At 41.2% G+C, this 11,469-nt stretch overlaps 2 protein-coding genes across 3 annotated transcripts; one reads left to right on the top strand and one right to left on the bottom strand.

Annotated features, from left to right (window-relative positions):
* Nucleotides 1-83: 83 nt before the first annotated feature.
* Nucleotides 84-3,973, bottom strand: armh1 (armadillo like helical domain containing 1). The gene is made up of 11 exons (XM_026305223.1): nucleotides 3,585-3,973; nucleotides 2,921-2,989; nucleotides 2,657-2,823; nucleotides 2,270-2,466; nucleotides 1,916-2,000; nucleotides 1,598-1,711; nucleotides 1,086-1,158; nucleotides 679-808; nucleotides 431-508; nucleotides 264-345; nucleotides 84-173 (listed from the first exon to the last, which is right to left on the bottom strand). The coding sequence occupies exons 1-11, from the start codon at nucleotides 3,791-3,793 to the stop codon at nucleotides 145-147; spliced, it is 1,233 nt and encodes a 410-aa protein (XP_026161008.1). The 5' UTR covers nucleotides 3,794-3,973; the 3' UTR covers nucleotides 84-144.
* A 1,576-nt stretch (nucleotides 3,974-5,549) lies between these two features.
* mpnd (MPN domain containing) lies at nucleotides 5,550-11,254 on the top strand. Of its 2 annotated transcripts, none has more exons than XM_026305537.2 (13): nucleotides 5,550-5,721; nucleotides 6,261-6,463; nucleotides 6,571-6,792; nucleotides 7,125-7,224; nucleotides 7,306-7,384; nucleotides 7,478-7,574; nucleotides 7,658-7,730; nucleotides 7,846-7,922; nucleotides 8,623-8,791; nucleotides 9,558-9,643; nucleotides 9,770-9,859; nucleotides 9,983-10,075; nucleotides 10,232-11,254. In XM_026305537.2, the coding sequence occupies exons 1-13, from the start codon at nucleotides 5,718-5,720 to the stop codon at nucleotides 10,316-10,318; spliced, it is 1,380 nt and encodes a 459-aa protein (XP_026161322.1). In that variant the 5' UTR covers nucleotides 5,550-5,717; the 3' UTR covers nucleotides 10,319-11,254. The 2 variants fall into 2 exon arrangements, with proteins under 2 accessions (XP_026161322.1, XP_026161323.1); XM_026305538.2 differs by having other exon boundaries at nucleotides 5,551-5,721; nucleotides 9,558-9,628.
* The last annotated feature ends 215 nt before the right edge of the window (nucleotides 11,255-11,469 follow it).

Below are 11,469 nucleotides of genomic sequence, written 5' to 3'. Positions count from 1 at the left end.
TATTATTCAAAATAAGCTAAACGCTAAAATCAAACTAAAATAAGCAAACAGGCAACATTTATTTTATTAACATACAACCACACTATACAACAAAACTTTGTAAATTTTATTCATCTGCACAACTGAAATAATTTGTTCCTCTTGTCAGCCTGCAGAGCTCTCACCATCTAGAACTGGAAAGGATTAGAAAGATAAACAGTCATTTTCACATAGCATGGTGCCCTGAGGAGAAAAGAAAGGCTAGAACTGATAACAGATGTTACCTTCACATATGTTAATCCTGTTTGACAGCAGGATTTTTGCTTGTGTTTCATCCATGTTCATGTACAAGGTCTCAGCATTGTGCTGTATAAAGCGTGATTGGATTTGTTAGTACTTCTAGCAGTGATCACACAGTACACACAGTATTTTAGTTAGTTAGTTTGCTTACCATAAAGGCTGCAAACAGTGTACTGCCCATGAGTCTCTGCACATGGTCCTCAATAACTGGTAAAGAGCGGACAAAGTGCTATGCAGAGATGAAAGCAGACAGGTGTTAGTAAGAACATGTGTATGAATATATTTGTCAGAATTTGTGCATGTTAGAATACTGTAAAGTCTTGGCCTAACTATGTTAATGGTCTTGAGATAATGAGCTTTTGTGTCTGTGTTTGTGTACTGAAAAAAACATGCATGTACCGCCAAGGCCAGACTGGCTTGTATTTGTGCATCGATGTGCTCTCTGTTGCCCATAGCGTAGAGAAGGCGCTGGATCACTTCAAGTGAGAGAAGCTCATGAGAAAGCTCTTGATCTTGCTCAGCCAGCAACCTTCAACACAACACACACGCACATAACACACAGCATCAGAATGGAAAAACTATTACACTGAGAGTCATTATTTAAAATAATGCAGTGGAGTAGAAACATACATTCTATCAGGCTGTATTTCATTCTTATAATATTTTGTTACATATCACTTTAATAAAAATGAAAAAAATAATCATTTTCTTATTATTTATTATGTAATAAAACTATTAAAATATGTCTAGAAGATATGGGTTTATATTTGTGTTTACAACATCTAACTTAAATGTAAGGACCATACCGTATTGTTTTAGCTGCAGCAGCTTGTTGCACAAACACAGGCAGCGATCCAGTCATCTCAATTAGCCCAGACTCTGATGGGATTTTACATGTCAGCAAAACATGTGGTAATACAAAGTTAATGTGAAATTATGCCTGTGGCCGACATCATGACCTCATTTCCTACTTCCTATATAACACACAGTAGTTTACACAATATTTAGCAGTACACAGACACTCAAATAAAATGGCACACAGTAGATGTATTTAGATAAAGAGGAATGATTTTGGACACAGACCAGTCTCTAAGAAATGCTAGCACACTGAATGATCACATTGTTTCTTCACAGTTTTGGAGAAATCATGTGTCTGTTTACAAAATGTCAAAACGTTTATGGTACATTGTTAATATAAGTTTTTTTCAAACATGTGCAGCTGGTTTCAGTTTCATAATGAAAAGACTTGCAGTCAGGGTTTGCTGCATCAGCCCAGGGAACATTTTTATTGTATTAAAGCAACAGAGCAAAGTGTCACCTTCTATGTTCTGGTGCTGCAGAACGTCCTCAGAAGGCCTAAGCAGACTCACCAGACCACTGAGCAGGACCGGTCTTATGTCATAACACTTCAGGTCTAAGATCAGATTAATAGCTGCCAAAAATGATACACAGAGATACGGTACAAAGGTTTTACACAAGGTTAAAAAGTGATAATATATATTTTTAATTTATATATATTTTTCTTCATTACAATGTCCAGTCTACTCATTTGAAGTTTCAGCATACAAAACAAAAACAATTGCTCAGCCAAAGGAGCAGTGGCCACCAGATAGTCTTAAACATCTTTTCTGCTTACCTTCATCCTGAACCTCTAGGTGCAGGGACCTGAGCATCTTCAACAGAGGTTCTACAATGCCGTGATGGGCTGTCTTTAATTTGGACTGTTGAAAAGAATAATGTGATTAATTAATTCATAATTATATTACTTCTTAAATTGTAAATATAAGATTTGCCAGGTTACAAATAACATTTGTTGTTCAGTATCTTTGTCAAAATTAAGTGAAAAAGAAAATGTATATGAAAGAAAATTTGAATGTTTGGGCATTTCACTGGAACTGGTGGATTTATACAACATTCTCTCAGAATGATAACAAAAATAAATGCATCGTGGTAATATGGATTTGTGTGTAATATGGGGGTGGGGCTTTACCTGCACAGTGCGTAATGTGTGCAGAACCAGCTGCTGGGCCTTAGGAGAGGTACAAGTCATGAGGGTTATTAGACATTTGTAAATCTGGTTTTGGTGCTTAGGATTTCCATGGGATAGGGACTCCAGTAGGGCCCATGCTGTCTCTTGGGTTTCCTCTGTGTCAGACTCGGCCAGGCACTCTGCTATGACTTTTAAACCTGAGACAGGGATGGAGAGCAAAAGTGTTGGTCCCTACAGTGCTTCACAAATGACCCAAATGGCAAAAGAAATGAAACAGATCAATTAATCTGACTATAGATAAAACCTGTGAGAAAAAAATTCTGGTTCTAGTTTTAATTTTTAAAGAAGCTTATCTGATTGATTGATATAAAATAGTATGGAATTTACCTTGGCTTTCACAGATAATCTCCTTGTACTTGCGCCCACCATTTGAGACAGTGAGCAGAAGACGCAGGGCTTCTGTCTTGTCCTCCTCTTTGCTCTGAGCATAGCTCAGTATGTCCAGGAGAGTGAGAACACCTCCATCCTCCAAGAACTCCATCAGGTACTGATCACTGAAGAACATATGATACATGACTTACTCACAAAACACTTAATGGTACAGTTACAGCCTTTTACAGATTATAATCCATTGAGGTCCACTTTACTCACTGGCTTGATGCAGAAAGGAAAATCCCAATTGCTTTCAGCTGGAGTCCCAAAAATGTGCCAAACATGTATCTGATTAGTCAGTGAAGGATTTATTGATTATATAGTCAATTCAGAACAGGAACCAGGAGTAGGCCTTCTTCTTACAGGAAATTAAAAGTAAGCATTTTTATGTACATCTTGATATCAGCCACAATAAACAGTATTTAAATGTGTGCATGTTTGCAGTAAAGAACAGGGACAGATAAAAAGTTGAAAAATGAATTAAATCAGGTCCTTTATAGATTCCCCATCTCATACAACTTGTCACTTTGCTAAAGGTTCATGTGCAGGGTTAACTGCACATAAACCTCTGGACTAGACAAAAAATGAAAGGATATATATGACACCGAAGATAAAACGTATTCACTGTTACATTCATTCATGCACTGCAGAACTCCAGGTGCATTAAATATCTTTCTGTGCATGCTTTTCTAGTATTATGCAGTCTCAAAATTCAACAGGGCCTCAATCCTTGAACATTATGGACTTTATATCCAAATATGATCGTTAGGTTTTACAGCAGGCTAATGTGTGTTTGAGCAGGTTGGGCCAAATATATACTATTATATAACGTTAGCACTAACTAATCCAGACAAAAACCTTAAGCCATGTGAAGACAGGATACGTGAGTCTCATCCATGTGGTGAGTCGAGCCAGAAACAGACTGGCCACCTGTGCAAACCGCAGCTCCAGCTCATAAAACGTCGTCCCAGTGTTTTGGGTCAGAAAGGTGTTCAACATGCGGCACCGGACTTTCTTGTCGCCGCGGTCCCACTCTCGAAGAAAACTCAGCACTTCGCCGATGTTCGCTTGCTCTTCCTCTGTTGACATCATGCATTATGTTCTTCAGTTACACGCTGCCAAACGCCGCAGCATTTAACTAAAGACAAGTTCTAACTGATCAATAATGGAAACCCAAATGGTTTGGGACTGTTTGTCATCAAAATGCACTTATTAGTAGCTAATTTAGCCCGTTTCCCCTTATTTGCTCTACCTGGTGTCTACTTTAACCAAGCTAGTTTACCGTTGCTTAGTAACAGCTAGTTCCGCCCCGTCCCTCTTTCTCTTCCTCTTCCGCTGGGGCGCTGGAAGTGGGACTTTTATTTTGAAATATCATTTTGTGTAAACAAACTCTGAATTGCTTATGTGTATCAATGCACAGAGGAACTTCTGCTGCACAGAAAGTTCTTCATAAAGTGCAAATTACACTTTACCTCACTTATGTATACGCATTTTTAAATTTATTATAATGTTTTATTTTGTCAACAAAAACGTCAACAATAAGTAGCTAAACAAACTAAAAAAAGCAAGAAAACTGTAGTTCCTATTCCCGTAAAAAAAAAAAAAAAAAATCACTCTTGCTCAAATCTGCTTGTCCTGTTGTACTAACATTAATAATCATCTAAATTGATCCAGGGCACTTAGACAAATGCACTAATAGTCCATGACATTTCAGTGAATCTTCCTGTCATTCAATAATGTAGCTTCTCCCACTAAACACCGGCTGCTCTGCAGACTGACGCTGAAACCATGACAACTGTACACAACAAAGTAAACAAAGCTAAAAAACAAAACTAACAAACTAATAAAAAAGGCTACATTTAAACAAAAACTTGGTAATATCTTACAGACAACAGGCCTGAATCAAAATCAAGGGCCAAAATGAAGACTACAACATATAATCGTTTATCACCCGCTGCCCACAACATCTGTAACCATGGTAACTGTACACATCAACTGTACAGTAGCTCAACTGTATAGTAGTACTGTATGTAGCTTCAAAGTGCAGAAGCAAAACATACAACACATTACTCATTTATTTTCATGCCTGCGGTTCAAAGTTCACCTTTCACAAAGCCAAACGCAAAGGACAGTTGGCACCACAGTGCACAGCCTGGTGCATGAGTGGCCCCTGTGGAGCCAGCAAAGTCCGCCGCAGGTACGGACTGTGGCTGCTTTTGGAGCTTTACTGAATCAAACACATCAGTTTTCCTGATGCCATGTAGAAACCAAATCTGTGTCCTGGTGTTAGAAGATGATGTGCACTGCCAGCAGGTGGGGGTAATAGGACCTGGACCCAGATAAGGCAGACCGGGGGTTTGCTGCCCTCCGCAGGCTGCTTCCCGGTAAAAGTGCTTCTTTTTCGCATATAAAGAAGCAACATCTCGGTGTAGTGAAGAATATCACGGTAAAGTACAGTACACGACGGGACACAAACACACTGTCCCGAGCCACTTTGTGATGTCTCCTACAAACAAAGACCCCTTTACCTTCAGGGTGGACTTTTAATCTGCCTTAATGCCAAAACAGCGCCCGGCGACGCTTCATCTTATCGGAGGAAACGCAATTTATCGCTTCATTATTGACATTCCTCTGGGCATTTAAGGCATGTTTTCCCTGCAACGCTCATCTTATTAATGACTGGGTGTAATTTTGAGGCTAATGGATGAGTGAATAATGGCAGATAGAGCGGATCGGCACGGCACCCCAGACAGACCCGTTCTTAAGAACACAGGGAGAGTGACAAGGACGGGGAGAGGGAGAAAGAAAGGGGAGGGGAGCTGACATTAAAGCAACACAACAAGGAAACTACACTGCAGAGCCACAGACGCCTTCATTTTATGTTTTTGAATAATAGCCGGAGCTAGTGGCGAAGTGTGTCTGTGAAATCTGCCCGGAGCTCAACCGCGCACCGCCTCAAGTGCCCTGAAAAGGAGCAGCGTTTGACCGAGTTGGATTTAAAGGCGCTTTCAGAGATATGGGTGAGAATAATGAAAGAGGGCTTTAATTGTAATTCTGAGGGACATTAACGGAGGGGGAGCAGGCCTGTTCTTGCGGAGAGAGCCGTGCCCTAATGGGAGGCGGAAACAAAGGCCAACCGCACAGCTTAGTCGTAATAAATGAAACGCCAATTCAGATGATCTTTTGGCTCTTTTGTCCCCTTGAGATTCCTTTCACATTGACAGGATTGCTATCGTTTTAGCAGGCGGTGATTATGAATGAAGCTGGCTGCCACTGCAGTGAAGCTTTCATTATGAAGTCATTCTAATTAAATTAATGGGCATTTCCGTTGGCTTTGTTCCTGTGGAGCTGTGACATACAGATGTTTAACTGTTAGACAGGTGCTTTGGCTCATTCAAAGCTGTGACCTTTCACAAGAGGCTGCTGGATGAGAAAGCATTAAGTTCATGAATCAACATGCCATGATTATGGCTTTGTTTTCAACATGAACATGACCCCCACACATCCGTCCAGCAGATCCTTGATGTGTGTATCTGTGTGTGTGTGTGTGTGTCCACAGGCTCAGAGCCACCCAGCTCTCCACAGGTGGTGGAGGATGGAGGAGAGGAGGATGAGGAGGAGCTGAGTGGAGGTGAGGAGGCAGATCTGCGGTCCAGCTCCGGACGGGGCTCCCTGCTGACCCGGAGAGGCATCACGCTGAGGGTGCTGCTCAAAGACGGTCTGGTGGAGCCAGGGGATGGGGTGCTGGCCATCCACTACCTGGTAGTACCTCACGCACACCACAGCTGTGTACATCACCAGGCAGTGGCCTCTTTAAAGAAGTTCAGTATGTCTTTGTTTTACATGTTCTCTCCTCTCTGCCTCCTCAGGGTAAGAACTTTGTAGGGGACCTGTTGAATGATGGAAAAATCCGCTGGGTGGAGACGGGCCAGATCTTTAACTCCCCCAGTGCCTGGGCGACACACTGCAAGCGCCTGGTCAACCCGGCCAAAAAGTCTGGCTGCGGCTGGGCGTCTGTACGCTACCGGGGACAGAAGCTGGTCCAGTACAAAACCACCTGGCTGCACAAGTACCAGCCCAGCGCAGACATGGTGAGAGAAGAACTTTAAAATTACTTTTAACTGTGTTTTTCTTTTACACTATGACTGTGTAACTAGTCAATATAAATCTTTCAAATATTAGAGCAAATATACTGTCCTAAGTATCAGTAGTGTTTTGTGTCATGATCCAGAGTTAAGTCAAACAATAAAAAAACAGTAGATGCTTCTGAACGATCAAGATCGAGATGAGGGCCTTTCGTAGATCCTAGACCAAAACACTGAGATTGCAGGGCAAAGGGGGTCACTGTCTGACAGATGTTACGTGCTATTTTCTTCGTTTGTCACTCTATCTTCATTATACTTGTCATATATTGTGATGCCAGAGCCTGGTGAGTGAGGAGGAGGATGATGATGATGAAGAAGAAGGGAAGGCAGCTGTGCAGGCCGATGAGAAAAACAAAAACACCAAACCTGGTGTACATGGTATGATCCTCTTCCCTTCAAACGTTCTTTAACTGTGTGTTTCATAATAAGCTGGAAAAGGACATTTCTTCACTGTTTCAGATGTGATGGTTTCACGGAGAACTGACCGAGAGAGAATTCCTGTCAGATACTGCACCTTAGGCACCAGGGATGCTGCCAGGTGCAGTCTGTTACTCAGGGTGATCAGTGCCATTTTCTCTGCACTCTATGTAAAGTAAATTAGAGAGTAACTGACACTTGGTTGTATCCTCAGAGATCCACACACACTGGTGGAGCTGTCAGCCTTCTCAGCCATCAACAGATTCCAGCCTTTCAATGTAGCTGTGTCCAGTAACGTGCTGCTGCTAATGGTGATGAATCATTTGATTTAAAGGATTTTTACATATCGATAAACAATCTAGAGACTGAATTACCTGCTTTTTGTCCTTATCAGGACTTCCACTGTCACCTGACCACCAGTGAGGTGGTGGGATATCTTGGAGGGCGATGGGACACCAATACACAACGTGAGTGCCACTTTACCCGAGCAACTAGAAAGTCACTGCAACAAAAGTGGAAGATCAGAGCAAACCTACGACAAACAAACTCAAACATTAGCGTCTTTCTGTCTCTGTTTTCCAGTGCTCACAGTCTTAAGGGCTTTCCCCTGCCGGACCAGGCTGGCAGACAGAGATGCTGCTTCTGCCGTTGAGGAGGAGGTAAGGACAGTGAACCAGTAGTCTGCACTAACAGCATGTATGACTTCAGGAAACAACAAGGTGAATGACAGCAGGTTTAAAAATTCACAAGCTCTTCTTGTGCCCCAGGATCGTTCAGCCAACCAGCACTTGCGTATCTTTTTCCAAAAGCCAGAAACCAAAGACTCTCAAATGTCCATTACAGGGAAATAAAAACTCTGGTGTGAGTGTGTTAACCCTAAACAGTGTGTATGTGGCATACAGAAATAAACATAAAACCTTAAAATGTTGTCCTTCCCCTTTGGATCTGTGCACTGATACTAGCATGTGTTCAGAAACCTTATTTGTGCGAATGTTGGGCAAAACTTGAAAATAGCAGTTACCCATTTACAGAACAGTGCATGCAGCATTACAATGTGGAAAATGGGAGATAGGACATCAGCTGTGTAAAACTTAGGGCTTTATTCAGTTTTGCAAAAAAATCTGAATAGTCTTCCTTTCTTTAATGATCATGTTAAGTTTCTCTTCACCCAAAGAGAGCTGGGGTAGGCTCCAGCAGATCCCCAAGACCCTGGTTAGGAATAAGCTGGTAATGGATGGATGGATACTAAGTTTCTTATGTCAGGTGGCATGATAAATATGGTCTCAATGCACATGTGTGTACTTTTTATCTGGTGACAAAATGTAAAGTAATGAACATCTAACACTTACAACCCTCCAGATCTGTCAGAACCTGTTCTTGCGTGGGTTGTCGTTGGTGGGCTGGTACCACAGTCACCCGCGAGGTCCAGCTCTGCCGTCTCTGCAGGACATCGACTCCCAGATGGACCATCAGCTGAGGCTGCAGGGATCAAACAATGGCTTCCAACCCTGTCTTGGCATCATCTGCGGTAAGTACCTGCCTGTAGCTACACTGTGACTGTGGGAATATACTGATGTGCAGGGAAAGTCTCTTTTTGAATACTTGTTCCACAGGGAACTATAAAAATACTCAGACACTTTATTGATCATATACAAAGAAATTAAATTGAATAGTATTGTACATTACTGTACTGCACAGGATATACAGGATTTATCTACAGCACATACATAGTAGCAAAGTATAGTGTAATGTCAGAAACGGTGACACACTAGTTGCACTCTAATAAGAATAAAATGAGGCAATGGGGTAAAGTGTAGGCAGCAGGTACCATAAAACACAAACTGCAGTTGAATGAGACTTGAATGACTCTGGAAGATATTTTCAGCAGTTGTATAGGCAGCTCTCTACAGCACAGCAGTTTATTTACCAGTTATCAATTCAGTTATAAAGTGATGTAAAGAAGGGGTCACTTTTCATGCTATTTATTAAAAAGCCATTTTTATTGCTTCATTAGTGTTTTACAATAACAGTAATTATCAGTAGGGTGGTTTGTCAGCACGTAGACAAATGATTCATTCTGCCATAATCAAGGGTTTAAAGGTCAGTAAAACATCACCACCCAGAAACTTATGACAGCAGCCAAATTGTAATTACTGTCTTAAAGGGACCTGCATGTCTAAATCAACCACAGATTGTATGGCCAGTGTTTGCCACAGCATGAAGCCTGGGCTCTCTAATTGTCACAAAGGTTTGACACCACTTACCTTGCAACTCTTTTTTTTCCTCCCCGCCAGGGCCATATTATCATGGCAATCAAGGAGTGGCCTCCACAATAACTCCATTCTGGGTTGTGCCTCCACCTGAGGTGAAGAGAGACAAAGTTAACAGACTTTCAACAACTCCTTTTATTATGTAGCTTTTTATATACTTTGTCTTTTCTCTCACATTGTTGATTTAGACATTTGTGCCCTTGTCTTTGCTATACTTGTGTATAATCTGTCTGCAGCAACGGCCTAATGACTACGGTATCCCAGTGGCTGTGGAGGTCACCTATGTACAAGACAACTTTCTCACCAGCGATGTTCTTAACGAGATGGTACTGATACTGCATCCTCAGTTTTATGAAACTACTGCAGAGAAATCAGAATTCATATGGCTACTTTATATGAATGCAGTATATCATCATAAAATAATTTGGGCCTGTTTGTTTCCTTAACAGATGCTCCTGGTCGACTACTACAGGGCAGCTCCCGACCTCGTCCAGTTCAACCAGTACTGGTGTCCTGATACGACCATGATGGACAAGATCAAGGTAGGATGATTTATAGAAGAGCTGAAAAGATAAAACAGATTTTAGTTCAGTTTATCAGGACAGATGCTAGGTTAAGTATTTTGGGCCGTCTTGACTGTTTGGGAACTCATACAGCAGGTGACCCAGCAGATCTAACTTGTTCGTCTACTTCCTCAGGGCTCTCTGAGTTGCCATGCTCCCAAAGATCAGGCCTACTCTCAGATCTTAGAACACGTCTACAGTCAGTTGAGCAACATGCACTAAGAGGATCTGCTCTGCACATGTGCATGTAGCTGCGCTCCATCTCAAGTCGATACATTTCAAAAACCTTTTGTGCAGAGCTGACAGGACTAGTGGAAGGGGCGTAGAATATACTGTAAACCCACTTCAAAAAACATGTAGATGCCTTGTATTCTCTCATGCTTAAGTAATAGTTCATTTTGACACAGATCTGTAACACTGGTTGCCCCATGAGCATGTACTTACCACAGATACAGAGCGAGAAAGATAAAATTGATCACAAAACCAGGCAGCATCAGATCAGAGAAGATAAAAAATGTTAAAACAATATTTTCCTGAAAGACACTAAATACAATTCTTTTATTGACCAGAAACCAGCCTGTATTTACGCCTAACTGGCCTCTGACCTTTTACACATGGACCTACAATATGTGCCTGTCTGTGCCAATATCCTGTGGCATCAGCAGATATTGCCAGATATGTACAGTCCCAACTATTAATATTTTGTAATTACCATTATGGAATAAACAAATGGGGCAGTGGTTGGAAGAAAACTGAAATCAAGTAGTGCAAAATATACTAGAGTGCATTCACATTTTATGTGAATGTGTCTTGGGTTGACCTAAAATGTACTCTGCAATAGGTTTTGTGAATGTTTGTGTTCCTCAAGTCAAATTGAAAGGTTGCAAGTAAATTCGTACTACTAAGCATCTTTTTTTAATGAATCCATGTGTGTGTGTGCTGTGTTGTGAATGTGCTCCTCTACTGTCTACCTGTGTGGTTACATGAGACAAGAGTCCTGTTGTTTAGGACAGATATCTGCTTCCTCTTTTACTGTACTGTATTTATTACAAACTGTGGATTGTGTGATGTTCGTGTATAAAGACTTATGCCTTAAGCCTGCTGATTGATGATCCACAAACCATTAAAATATACACACTGGAACTATTTAAACATAAATGTGAGTGATCTGTTCATTTTATTCTAGAAAAGAAAGGAAGAAATAAAAATTATGCTTGAACCCAGAAGATCAAATATATGACATGTAACATTAAAGCCATAATCTGTTGTTCTCACCGTTGAGCTGACACAACAATAGCACATTTTTGCTTATTATTTATTGTAAGATGGGGGGGGGGGGGGGCAACAAAAAAGCATGTACAAACACTTTGATA

The sequence above is a fragment of the Mastacembelus armatus genome, chromosome 4, assembly GCF_900324485.2.
Source record: "Mastacembelus armatus chromosome 4, fMasArm1.2, whole genome shotgun sequence".
In the NCBI taxonomy this organism is placed as follows: domain Eukaryota; kingdom Metazoa; phylum Chordata; class Actinopteri; order Synbranchiformes; family Mastacembelidae; genus Mastacembelus; species Mastacembelus armatus.
The sequence above is the reverse complement of the archived record's forward strand: the minus strand, read 5'-3'. Positions and strand labels throughout refer to the sequence as shown.

Bases quoted from the DNA above. Each gene is read 5' to 3' on its own strand.
- mpnd (XM_026305537.2), top strand. The intron at 7,225-7,305 runs GTATGATCCTCT...TCACTGTTTCAG, and splicing joins CACCAAACCTGGTGTACATG to ATGTGATGGTTTCACGGAGA. The intron at 9,860-9,982 runs GTACTGATACTG...TTTCCTTAACAG, and splicing joins GCGATGTTCTTAACGAGATG to ATGCTCCTGGTCGACTACTA.
- armh1 (XM_026305223.1), bottom strand. From the start codon at position 3,793: ATGATGTCAACAGAGGAAGAGCAAGCGAACATCGGCGAAGTGCTGAGT. The intron at 809-1,085 runs GTATGGTCCTTA...GTTGTGTTGAAG, and splicing joins GCTGCAGCTAAAACAATACG to GTTGCTGGCTGAGCAAGATC. The intron at 346-430 runs GTAAGCAAACTA...CGCTTTATACAG, and splicing joins CACTGTTTGCAGCCTTTATG to CACAATGCTGAGACCTTGTA.